Here is a 12272-nt window from a genome sequence, read left to right as displayed (position 1 = left end):
GTTAGTGTTGTCCTTAGTCCTCCAGGGGGAGCTGGGGTTGCAGGGCAACAGTACAGTCGCGCTTATGACCTAGCTAGAACGCAAGGTCAGGTGATAAACGGAAACACAGGCCTGCTCACTGTAAACATGGCTCTGTACCGTTGAGTTTAACACAATTTTATTAGAAATTAGTGTTTGCTTCCATCACTAATGCTGAGCAACCAAATATTACAGTTATGTGATAAAGGAAAAATTCTCTCCTGCCCAGGACCTGCGCCATCCTTTAGGCCGACCTTGGTCACATACCAAATTCAATAAAATCCAATACTGGTCTGTGTTGTTAACAGCAGGCTGCCAGGTTTCTCAGAAACTGACAAGAAAGTCTGACCTTCATCCATACTTTTTTGTTTACTTACCCTTGGGCTGCTTGGAGTTGAAAAATGCACACAGCCAAGAGTTGCTTTCTGAATAGGGCTGGAAACTTTCAAAGAAAACCCCCAAACTTTTAAGCCACAAAGTCTGATTTAAGAAGCTAAGATCATGTCAGTAAGTTCAATGTTAGTATTTTCCTTAAGACCAAGGAGATACTTTCAGTCAGAGAAGATAAGCGCCCAGTCCCAGGCTACTGTGCTTTCTCGGCAAGAAAGACCGAGACACTGAGGATGTGAATGTCAAAGCAGTAAGCAGGGACTAAAGGGGATGGGGAGGTCAAAAGGCAAGTATCAACACACCTCAGTGGGGAGCTGGGAATTTGAGTATTAAAGGACCTCAAGAGGGCAGCTGAGAAAATAGGCCAGTGGTCTCAGGCCGACGCATTCCAGTCTCTGTGGGAAAGTCACAAAGCCAAAGCCTGAATTTGGCCAAATAAATGGATTTGTCTTTATCTTGTTACCTCAATGAGGGCTGAAAGAACTAGTAGCTGGTCACCAAGGTACCTGACCTGAGAGTCTTAGTGCTATTTATACATTCAAGACTGTGACTAACATAAAATGCCTAATTAGAAAGTCACATTTCCCCTGTCCTGCCGTCATGTCACTTCAGGTCCTTGTGAGTGTCTAACCCTGGGTCTGGCATTTGCCCATAGGCTGTGTGGCATCAGCTATCATAAAAGTAGTTAAGAGGGATAAACTTGATAACCTGTGTTCTCTCCAAAGAGCGGAAAGTGGGTACAGTATGTGGCTACGTTGCTTTGTTAGGCTGGCAGAACAGTCCCTCCCTGATAGCATTCCTTTGGAAAATAATTCAGAGAAGCTGAATTCTGGTTTGGCCAAGGCAAACAAAAAGGAATGAAAACCAAAGCCCTAAAGAGGAACCTACCTCCTGGCTAGTGCTTGGCATCTCCATGGCTGAGTTACCCAACAAGGAGTGAAGGCCTTCAGGGTGCTTCGGTTGCTCCTGTCATCCTGCACTCAGAGACACCACTGGGCAGAACCACCATCCCAGCCAGGACAAACCAAGACCATAGGTGGTGTGGGCAGGGGGTAGATGTGTGGCCAAGCATGGGCCACCTCTGTGCAGGGGCTGCTGGGAGCACCGTGCTCTGAGTTTGCTGTCCTCAGCTGATGGGCATGCCAGCCAACACCATGCAGTACCCACGGGCTCCACGGTCTTCCTGCCGTGGCTCATGCTTCTGGCCCGTGACAGCTCTTTGGCTTTACCGTATGTGAGGACAGCATGGCTGGAAGCCAAGGGTACTCAAGAGAACCACAAAGAGCCATCATGCTAGACCTAGGAGCCAGTGATGTGACTCTAAGATGGGGGGTTAAAATGTCCTTTCTCGCAGGCACCCTGTGAGGACTGCAGGTCCCAGCTTAGCCATCCTTCCCTCCTCGGTGCACTGAGCTGCTGGCCAGGCTGGCAAAGCCAGAGCTGCTTTGTTGGATGTTTTTTTATTGCTTCCTCTTTATCCTCTATTCTGCAGGGAAGCGGGGATTAGGATAGAAAGACATGGGCCAGGGAGAATATCAGCCTCCTGAATAACAGTACAAAGTGCTTTAAAGAAACAGACCCCGCAGGCATGGAGAAGGGCCAAGGGTTCTGCCATATGTAGGGTCTTGGCACCCTGGAGGGCAAAAGAAATGCCCAGTTTCCTCGTTACTAGATTTAGAACTATTCATTTCCTAGGTTATTTTTTAAAAACCAAACTTACCAAGCCTTGTGCTTAAACACCTTAGGAAAAAAGACATCCCACCTTCCATTATAAAACTGGGCCTCTACGCCACCAGGAGCGGCCTTGTCCCCAGAATGAACCCATTCCCCATGGGCCTCAGCTGAGGCCTAAGGGGCAGTAGCCCTTCCACAGAGGGCCTAGGGGAAGGTTCTCAGCAGGAGGTGGGTCAGTCCATTTGCCCCAGGGAGCAGAAGCAGCTCCCTGTCAGACAGGAAGGGTGATGGTGAGCAGATAGGACAGGACTCAGTCTCCATAAGTGCTCGGGGGCAAGGCAGAGGAATGTGGTCCCTCCTCTGCCCAGACCCTCTGACCTCCGAGCAGGGTCTGTCATGCCTCTGGGTGCTGGAGCAGAGACCCAGCCAGCAGCAGCATGGGGTGGCCAATAGGGCAGGTTCCACAGGACGGGAGATAGGGCCTCCCATGCCCTGACTCTCTGAGGGTCTGGTCAGTCACGATGAGTAGACTGGTGGCTGAGCTGCCGGTCATCGTAAGTGCTGTAGCGCTTGACGTGGATGCGGCGGACACGGTCCCGCAGTTCAAAGGTCTCCTCGTCTTCACTGGGGGAAGCCTGGCTGCGGCTACGGCTTGTGGCCTCCAACAAGGAGTTGTCGGGGACGCGGGGAGTCTCATAGAGTAAGACGTTGAGTGTCTCCTCATAGATTCGGGCCTCTGGGAATTCCACCTGGGGTGAGGGAGGACGAAGACGGAGCAATGTTTCATCTTGGAGAGGGCGCCGTGTGTCACAGCTGCTGGCCCTGAGGTTCCATAAGGCCTAACCCTCTCATAAGACAGGTGGCGGTCTGTCTCCAGGGAGAGCCAGCCTCCCTCCGAAGGCGGGGTGAGGGAGTGTACTCTATAGACATGAGGACAGGGAAGACCAACACCCTCCGCACCCCTGCCCCAGCCTGAGACCAAGGGACCAGCGGGCATAGAGGGTGGGCCAGGCCTAGGTCCAAACACAGCTCTACCACTTGCTAGCTGTGGAGGCTTGGGCTGAACCCTTCTGGGCTATAGCTCCCATATGTACAAAAGGATGGTTCAGATCAACCCTGAGAGTTGCTGTCAACATTACAGGAAAGATGTGATTGCTTAGCAGAAGCCTGGCACACAGCAAACCACCAAGCAGAGACATACACAGAGCAGCTGCTATGTTGAGTGGTTTCGCTGCCTTTCTCTGCCTGCCCGACCCAGTGTGTCACCGGCATGACCTGCCCGGAGGAGAGAAAGGGAATGCAGTCAAGCATCTGAATTCTAGCCTGACCTGCTCTGCTGGACTGAGCTTCTGTTCTCTCATCTGTCACATGGGGAGAGTGGCTCTAGCCCTGTGTGTCTCACAGATGTGCTGTGAGGCGTCACAAGAGTTCATGAAAGAGAACACACTGAGGAAGATGCCAGGTGCTGCTGCCACTTCCACTGCAGTGTCACCAGCCACTAGACACCTGCCCCGAACCCTTTCGCCACCGATAGGGTCAGAAGCCACCCACACTGTCACCCTCCCTCCCACCTCTACACCTAAAACTGCAGGAGGAAACAGGGTCACCTGTAAGCTGGCCTTCCCCAAACCCTCTGCAGATCTCCCAGCTGGAGGCACTTGAGTAGTTTGGGGGTCGACAAGTTGCTTGGCAAGTCTGGCTACTTTGAGCTCTTCACACCCACATGGCCCTTCCTGGATGACCTGCCATCCACCCTAGCAGATCATCTCTAGGACCTGCACTCATAGGAGGCAGCTACTCTCTGGGGTAACTGACTGCAACTGGGGGAGAGGGGCCAGCTGAGTTTGTGATGACTGTCACCTATCAAATGCCTGATGTGTACCTGGCACTAAGTTGATTAGCCAGAAACCCCCAGCTAGTGGGGGCCAGTGAGGAGATTTTATTTTATTATTATTAAGAGTGTGGCCGGGCGCGGTGGCTCAAGCCTGTAATCCCAGCACTTTGGGAGGCCGAGACGGGCGGATCACGAGGTCAGGAGATCAAGACCATCCTGGCTAACAGGGTGAAACCCCGTCTCTACTAAAAATACAAAAAACTAGCCGGGCGAGGTGGCGGGCGCCTGTAGTCCCAGCTACTCGGGAGGCTGAGGCAGGAGAATGGCGTGAACTCGGGAGGCGGAGCTTGCAGTGAGCTGAGATCCGGCCACTGCACTCCAGCCTGGGTGACAGAGCGAGACTCCGTCTCAAAAAAAAAAAAAAAAAAAAAAGAGTGTTTGGAAATGGAGTCTTGCTATTTTGCTTAGGCTGGCCTCAAACTCCTAGGCTCAAGGGATCTTCCCACTGCAGCCTCCTGAGTAGCCGGGACTACAGGCGTGTGCCACGATGCCCGGCTAATTTTTCTATTTTTTGTAAAGACGGGGTTTCACCATGTTGTCCAGGGTGGTCTTGAACTCCTGGGCTCAAGTGTTGTGCCCGCCTCTGTCCCTGGCTCAGATAGGAGAGCTGAACAGCATTCTAACATGAAAGCCCAAGCTATTTCTACACCACACTTCCACTCCAAAAAGTTGTATCATTTTCTTATCTTGTTAAATTCATACCATCATCCCCATGTCTGCAAATGAGGAACCTGAGGCCCAGATGGCTTAAGTGGCTTATCCAAAGTCAGAAAACTGGCAAGTGGTGGAGCCAGCGTTCAAACCTGAATTGGGCCAACTTCAAAGACCCAGTCCTTCCCACCGTACTAGGCCACTTCCTGCTGGTCAACGGCCCCTGCCCTGAGCTGTCAGGAACAAAGCGGTTCCCGTCCATTCCCCACACCCCTTGTTCTGGCTTTGTCCTTGCCCAGCACCATTACCATGTGTGGAAAAAAGAGCCAAATGCACACCCCTTTTGCTCCGTGCTAGTCACACCCCAACCACACCCTCCTACAGTGGGTGTGTGTCCTCCCTGACCCATGCAGGGGGAATCCCCCACACCTTGGTCTGCTTCTTCTCTGTGGCATACACGATGGAGGTACAGCACACTTCTGCCAGCTTACGGCCCTGGCCATAGAAGGACCAACAGCAGATCTCGTCGCCAATGACATCCTTGATGAAGAGCACGCGGCCGTTGAAGCGGAGGGAGAGCTTGTCAAATAGCTCGATGTTTTTCAGCAAGTGGTCATCAGAGTTGCTGAAAAACCCACGAGGGCCAAGAGGCCTGGGAATGAGGTTCCAGTCCAAGGGAGGGTGCTAGACAAGTGGAGCCCTCCCCTCCCTCCCTTCCCCCGTCCTGTCCTGCTGAAATGAAAGCAAGATGCCAGGGGGCCAGGAGAGAAAGGATCATAGGGTACCCTCTGGGTTGGAGGGCCTGTAAGGAAAAGGAACTGAGTTGGTTTTAAGTCAAAGTAGGGACAACTGAGGGAGCAGGTCTCCCCTCACTAACATGGAATGAAGGAGACAACGCTGCTATTTCAGTGGGAGGCATTCCTTCCCTTACCGTGGGGGTGACAGTGGCAATGTGCCTGTCCACAGGGAAGCATAGGGAGGGTTTGGGACTCTGAACCTGCAGCCACCTGAGTCTACCTAACTGTGGCCTATGGATAGGACATGGGCTGGAGGGTGTGGGGAGAGAATCAGCCCAGTGTGAACCGCACAGGCTGACTCGGGGGACTCCCAGCTCACTGGCCTCCTAGCATCCCCTCCACCCGGTAGGATGACATGTGTGAAAACACCTGACATGCTGCCTTCGTGATACACGTTGAGGGTGCATTTCACCTTCAATCATTTATATCCCAGCCAGGGCACCCTGCTGAGTTCCAAAGGCCTCTGTCCCAGTTTCCCTTCTACTTTCTGTTCTTCCCCCACTTAGCACAGCCAGTTCCAAGACCCAGGCCCAGACCCACGCCGACCATGCTGGGAGTGCAGGCAGCATTCATTGGGTCTGCTGCCCAGTGTCTGCTCTGGCTGCTCAGCCCTGTGACGCATCCTACCTGGTGTAGGAATACTTGTTGTTGCTTCTGTTGTACAGCAGCTTCACCACGGGCTGTGAAGGAGTTCAGAGTGAGGGCCAGGCCGGGGGCCTGGCATCCCCAGCCCGCAGCCCTCAGAGGTCCTGGTACCTTGGTGGAGGATTCGATGAGCCGCTCCTCCTCCTTCAGGGATGTGATGATGGGGATGTTGCACACAGGCTGGTAGGAGTCCTTCTTGTCCTGCACGACACAGAACAGAGAACCCTCTTTAGGATCTTCTGCTTTCCAGGCTTAGCCAGGTACCTCTGCAGCCCCTCTGCCATGGCCACCTGCTGCTTGGTGAGGAAGTGTCAGACACAAATCATGAGGCCCCTGGCAATAGAAACTGCCAGCTGGAAAGTGGACCCCCATTTAGAAAACCCAAGATCCAGGCCAGGTGCGGTAGCTCACACCTGTAATCCCAGCACTTTGGGAGGCTGAGGCAGGCAGATCGCTTGAGCCCAGGAGTTCGAGACCAGCCTGGAAAACATGGTGAAACCTCAGTCCTACAGAAAATACAAAGACTAGCCTGTATTCCCAGCTACTTTGAAGGCCAAGGCACGAGAATCACTTGAACCCAGGAGGCAGAAGTTGCAGTGAGCCAAGATCACACCACTGCACTCCAGCCTGGGTGACAGTCAAAAAAAAAAAAAAACCAACAACCTAAAATCCAGGTATCAAAGCATAGAAACCAGAAGCAGGGCCTAATCACGCTGCCAGGTGTGAACACCTGGTTGCCAGGTTGGTGGGCCTGGGTGGCATCTCACTTGTCTCATTAGGTTTGCACTCATCAACCACGCCTCCCACACAACCTGCCAGGAACCACAGTCCTCCATCCCACAAGAAGGGGCAACTCCTGACCTCGTCTGCCCACCCTGCTCCGCCCCACCCGTGTACCTGCAGGGCACTCTGGCACATGTTCACCAGCCCCTGGATGAGGTAATACTTTGCTTCAGCCATCAATTCCTTGATTTCTTGCCGGTTCTGAGGGAGGGTGATGGTGTCATCTCGGAGGTAATTCAAAATGGTGCCAAAGTGCTTTCCACAACGGTCTATCAGGATCCAGCCTAGGGGTGCAGATGACCCTACAGGGTTAGTTTGCCACCGGGTACCTCCGAGGCAGGCAAAGGCCACCGGATGAGCTGGCAGCAGGTGGCAGGGAAGGGGGTCCACAAGCACAAAGCCCTCACACAGGGTGACAGAGGCAGGGATGGAGGTTCTAGCACTCAGGCCCATGGCTGCTCTTCACCCTTCCTCTCTGAAACCCAGAACTGGCACATCCCACAGGGGATACAGCCCTCCAGGCTGTACAGGCCACAGGGGCCTAGGCTCAGGGCACCAGGCCCAGCCCAACACAGAAACCAACCGCTCCCGGCCTTCTGCCCGCTACCCAGTCTTAAAGTGATGGCTCCTATGAGAATGTTGTCCTATTTGAATATTTTAAAAGTATGGCTCTTCTTCCTGGAAGATGAATAAACATAGCATTCCATGTACAATTTCACAGAACTCTGAAGCTCTACTAGGGACTCCAGGTGATGACACCCTACATAAGGTGAAGAGGAAACGTGACTGAATTCTAGATCTGGTCATTTCCTTGGGAACCTCTCTTGCCCTCCCCACCCCGAGCAGCAAGCCCCAATGCCTCACCTTCTTTGTCTGTCAGCACCTCCATGCGCCCGCTGAACATGGCCTTGAGCATGGTGTCGTGGCGGGTCAGGGCCCGCACAGTGGTATAGTACAGAGAGCCGCCCACGTTGAGCTGGACGTACTTGTTGCCCAGCCCTCCTCCCTTGAATCCACTGAGCTTGGGCTTGGCCCCTGAGGCTGGGCACAGGCAGGTGTCCCCCGACATCTCCCGCTGCAGGTAGATCACCACACGGCAGGAGGTAGGCTTGGAAGGCTCCGCCGTGGTGGAAAGGATCACAAGTGAGTGGCCAGTGGAGGCCAGAGCCTCATACTCTCAATGCTGGACATGGGAAACGGGAGAGAAGACATGAGTCAGCTGAGAGAACCCTCAGACCAGGAGGAGACAACAGCAGAAACATGACCGTACTCACTCTCTCCTTGACAAGCCCAAGCACTGCTCCCTGGCAGAGGCTAAGTCCCTGCCATTTTGCTTTCTTTTATTTTTTCTTAGAGACAGGGTCTCACTCTGTCACCCAGGCTGGAGTGCAGTGGCGCCATCTTGGCTCACTGCAACCTTTGCCTCCCAGGCTCAAGTGATCCTCCCACCTCAGCCTCCTGAGTAGCTGGGACCACAGATACGCACCACCACACCCAGTTAATTTTTTTTTCTTTCTTCTTTTTGGTAGAGAGAGGGTTTTACCATGTTGCCCAGGCTGGTCTCGAACTCCTCAGCGCAGGCAATCCGCGCACCTCAGTCTCCCAAAGTGCTGGGATTATAAGCGTGAATCACTGTGTCTGGCCTCCCTGCCATTTTTACTATAGCAGGAACCAGGGCTGGAGGCAGTCTCCCAGACTCCTGCCCTGGTCACCTCATCAGCCTCCCTGAGACTCAGCTCTGTTCAGGGCCTCAAGGAAGACAAGCAAACCCATGGAACCAGTCAGAGAGGGCCAGAGGAACAGATCACCCTAGAGATCTACCAGTCAGATTCCAGTTACTTTCTTGTCAAGGTTCCCAGGATCCCAGACTTCCAGCCAAGCCTACTGGGAATCCAGCTAGCCTAGGAGTTTCCCAGGAGCCAGAGGGACAGGATGCACTTCCTTTCTAAAGATTTCAGCCTCAAGAGCAGACTGTGCCAGTGTTTATTTTGAGCACCACCGAGAGTCTGGCTTCAGGAAGGAAAGTAAAAGCAGCTTCAGGAGAGAATTGAGTAAGCCAGGGTGGGGGGTGCTGGCCAGTGTTCTTGGCGCAGGTTACCTGGGCTTCAGCTGGGGCTTCCTGACCTTCCCCTTTCTTGGCACAAGGCTTGTCCCAAGTTCCTGAAATTGTCACCATTTTTCAGGGAAGAACAGCTATAGGGTGGCTGTTTTCCTTTCTTTTTCCTGAGAGGGAGCCCAGCCCTACTCTCCTCTTCCCTCCCAATAAGAATGGAAGAAGAAAGGACTAGAAAAGATCAGAGGATAAATCTAAAAACAATGAGGCAAGCTGTGTGCTGCCACCTGCCTGTACTCCTGGCTACTCAGTAGGCTGAGGTGGGAGGATCTCTTGAGCCTGGGAGTCAAGACCAGCCTGGGCAACATAGCAAGACCCCATCTCTTGGCATTTAATATGTATTAGCTCATTTAACTAATTCAGCAATTAAACTACTGAGTGCCTACTATGTTAAGCAATGAAACATAGTCAATGAAAAAACATTGTCTTTGCCTTCAAACAGTTCAAAGGAGCATCATAATAGGAATTTTTAAAAAGAGAGAGAGCTAGCATTTATTGTACCCCTATGTGCCAGGCACTGGGTACTCAGAAGAGAACAAATATAGAAAGTCATGTCCACATGGAGCTTACATTCTAGTGGAAGGAAATAGACTATAAACAAGGACTTGAATAAATAAACAGATAATTCCAGAACCTGATAAATGCAATAACGATAATAAAACAGTGATATGAGAGCGATTAGGGAGAGGCACTAATTTAGACAGAGGGGACAGGTGAAGCATCTTTGGGAAGGTGACATTTCAGCTGAGGTTTGAAGAGAGCATCTACACAGATGGAAGAGTAAGTGCAAAGTTCCTGTTAGAAACAAGTTTTAGGGGCCAGGTGTGGTGGCTCACACCTGTAATCCCAGCACTTTAGGAGGCTGAAGTGGGTGGATTGCTTGAGCCCAGGAGTTCAAGACCAGTCTGGGCAACATAGTGCGAGTTTGTCTCTAAAAATGAAAAAAAATTAGCCAGATATGGTGGCTCATGCCTATGGTCCCAGCTGCTCGGGAGGCTGAGGTGGGACAATTGCTTGAGCCTGGGCAGGTCAGCCTGGGTGACAGGGAAATCTCGTCTCAACAACAACAAAATAAAAACAAGTTTTAGGGTCAGAAATAAGGTCATAATGGCTGGTGCACAGACAGTAAGGGGAAGTTGGTTTGATGTCAAGTCAGGGAAGGCAGGTGTTAGATGATAACAAAGTGTGGATTTCATACTAATTGCTATTACATATATATATATATATATTTTGAAACAGAGTTTCACTCTTGTTGCCCAGGCTGGAGTGCAGTGGCACGATCTTGGCTCACTGCAACCTCCGCCTCCCAGGTTCAAGCTATTCTCCTGCCTCAGCCTTCCTGAGTAGCTGGGATTACACACATGCACCACCATGCCCAGCTAATTTTGTATTTTTAGTAGAGAGGGGGTTTCTCCATGTTAGTCAGACTGGTCTTGAACTCCCGACCTCGGATGATCCGCCCGCCTTGGCCTCCCAAAGTGCTGGGATTACAGGCGTGAGCTACCGTGCCCGGCCTATTGCTATATAACATATGAATCAATTGGAGAGTTGCAAGCAGGGGAGTGATATGATCTGACTTGCTTGTAGTGTATTTTGAAAAGATAACTGCTGCTGGGTAGAGAATGAATTGTAAAGGTGCAAGAGAGGAAGTGGGAAGACCAGAGGAAACTGTAGTCTAGGCAAGAAGAGATGACGGCGGGCCTGGACCACGTTGGTAATAACGGAGACAGAAAAAAAGTGGAATGATTTCACCAAATGCTCATCACATACAGGAGTTTACAGTTGCTCCTCTCTTGTAAGTGCAACCCAGAAGCAGGGCACTGGTTTCCTAAGTTTACTGCTGTGTTCCCCTAATGGTGCTTAGCACAATGCCATGCACATTTTAAGTATTTAACATATGTCAGTTTGTTAGAATGAAATTGTCCCTGAAAAGATTTAGGTAGTCCCTGGAAAGAATGTCCAAGGAAGTGGACAGTCAGCGTGGGTGCTGTGTGAAGCAGTGAATTCCTTTGGCGGCTTGTCTGGGAGACTCTTTCCTTTGCCACAGAGGTTGGGTATGGGAGGTGAACCCTCACCAGGAGGCTGCCAATGACTAAGAAACACTAGAATGGTATGACTTCACCTTCCCTTTTTCCGCCCACCTCAAAGGAATAAATCCACCTCCCTAACAGGTATTAGCAAGTTCCCTATGTATTTTGTGTCTAGCTCTAGTTTTCCCAGGATCAAAGAAAGCATACATACATGTTCTGTCAATGCAAAGGAGCTCAAAGGATAGGCCTGCCAAGAGAGGTCGGCGGATCCAGAGTTAATCTATTCCTTTCCTACAAAGCAATTGCTTTGAGCCCCTGGATGACGTCAATCAGATTCCGCCCAGACCATTGGGTTCCAGGAATTCTGTGGCAGGTGACGCCCCAGAAAGTAATTCCAGTGAGAATGAAGTTTCCACTGATAGCCACAGTGCTCTTCCTTCCGCACTTTGTGTGTGGATATTTGGGGATGCCTGGGGCTAGGGGCGGATCCGTGGCTCACGCTACGAAGCTAATGGGAACCCAAGCAGAACAAAGGGCAAACAGCCGCGGCTGTAGAAAGAGGAGGGGTCTAAAAGGAAGAAGGACCCAGAAATCCGTCAGACACGGAGGACGGCGCGGGGAAAGTGGAGGGCTAGAGCGGGCGGATCTAGCAGAAACCCTAGGTGTAAAGGTTAAGCGTCACCCAAAAAGTCCTGGGAAATGTGGCCGGTGTGGGCTCTTCTCTAGCCCGGGCCACGCCTCACTACCGTGAAACCCACACGGGTTCTCACGCCCACCCTCCGTGGGAGATCGGAGCTCTCCTTTTCCCCTACGCCGCCCGCGCCTTTTCCCCAGGACCCAGCCGGGCTCGCTCTACTCCAGCAGGGGCCGTCCATCCCTTCCCCGAGGGCATCTGCGGGCCCGGCTCTCACCGTCCCCGGAGGCGCCTCTCCTCTCAGCTGGATGGCCAGCGGACTCCGAGCCGCCCCTAGCCTGCAGCCGCCTGCCCACCAGCAGTCCCGGGCTGTGAGCTCACATCCTGCGCTCGCCGACTCCGCCCGGAGTGCGGCCCAGCCCCGCCGGTCGGGGAGCCTGAGACTACAAGTCCCTGCATGCATAGCGCTCTATCCGGGAAAGGGTGGAGGCGGAATCCCCCGAGGGTCTTCGCGGAGAGAGGAAAGCCACTTCCGGCCGTCCTGCTGGCGCTAAGGCTTCTGGGTCTTGTAGGCCCGACCTCCCCTCAGGCCTCTGTTTCCCAGCAACCTCTGTGGAATCGGGGCTGTAAGTGCTTCCGGGGT

General features: G+C 52.5%; 1 protein-coding gene across 1 annotated transcript; it reads right to left on the bottom strand.

Moving 5' to 3' along the window:
- Nucleotides 1-140: 140 nt before the first annotated feature.
- Nucleotides 141-12248, bottom strand: TNFAIP1 (TNF alpha induced protein 1). Its single transcript, XM_010372311.2, has 7 exons — nucleotides 11907-12248; nucleotides 7717-8035; nucleotides 6967-7136; nucleotides 6181-6270; nucleotides 6052-6104; nucleotides 5057-5252; nucleotides 141-2831 (listed from the first exon to the last, which is right to left on the bottom strand). Exons 2-7 carry the CDS (start codon nucleotides 7919-7921, stop codon nucleotides 2595-2597), a joined length of 951 nt encoding a protein of 316 aa, XP_010370613.1. The 5' UTR covers nucleotides 7922-8035; nucleotides 11907-12248; the 3' UTR covers nucleotides 141-2594.
- Nucleotides 12249-12272: the final 24 nt, after the last annotated feature.

The sequence above is a fragment of the Rhinopithecus roxellana genome, chromosome 19, assembly GCF_007565055.1.
Source record: "Rhinopithecus roxellana isolate Shanxi Qingling chromosome 19, ASM756505v1, whole genome shotgun sequence".
NCBI lineage: Eukaryota > Metazoa > Chordata > Mammalia > Primates > Cercopithecidae > Rhinopithecus > Rhinopithecus roxellana.
This window is presented reverse-complemented; position numbering and strand designations above follow the sequence as displayed.

What these genes read in the sequence shown, in the direction of transcription:
- TNFAIP1 (XM_010372311.2), bottom strand. Translation starts at nt 7,921, where the DNA reads ATGTCGGGGGACACCTGCCTGTGCCCAGCCTCAGGGGCCAAGCCCAAG. An exon ending in GGTGCTGACAGACAAAGAAG is followed by an intron (nt 7,137 to 7,716) that starts GTGAGGCATTGG and finishes CTGCACCCCTAG; the next exon opens with GCTGGATCCTGATAGACCGT. An exon ending in TCATCGAATCCTCCACCAAG is followed by an intron (nt 6,105 to 6,180) that starts GTACCAGGACCT and finishes ACTCCTTCACAG; the next exon opens with CCCGTGGTGAAGCTGCTGTA.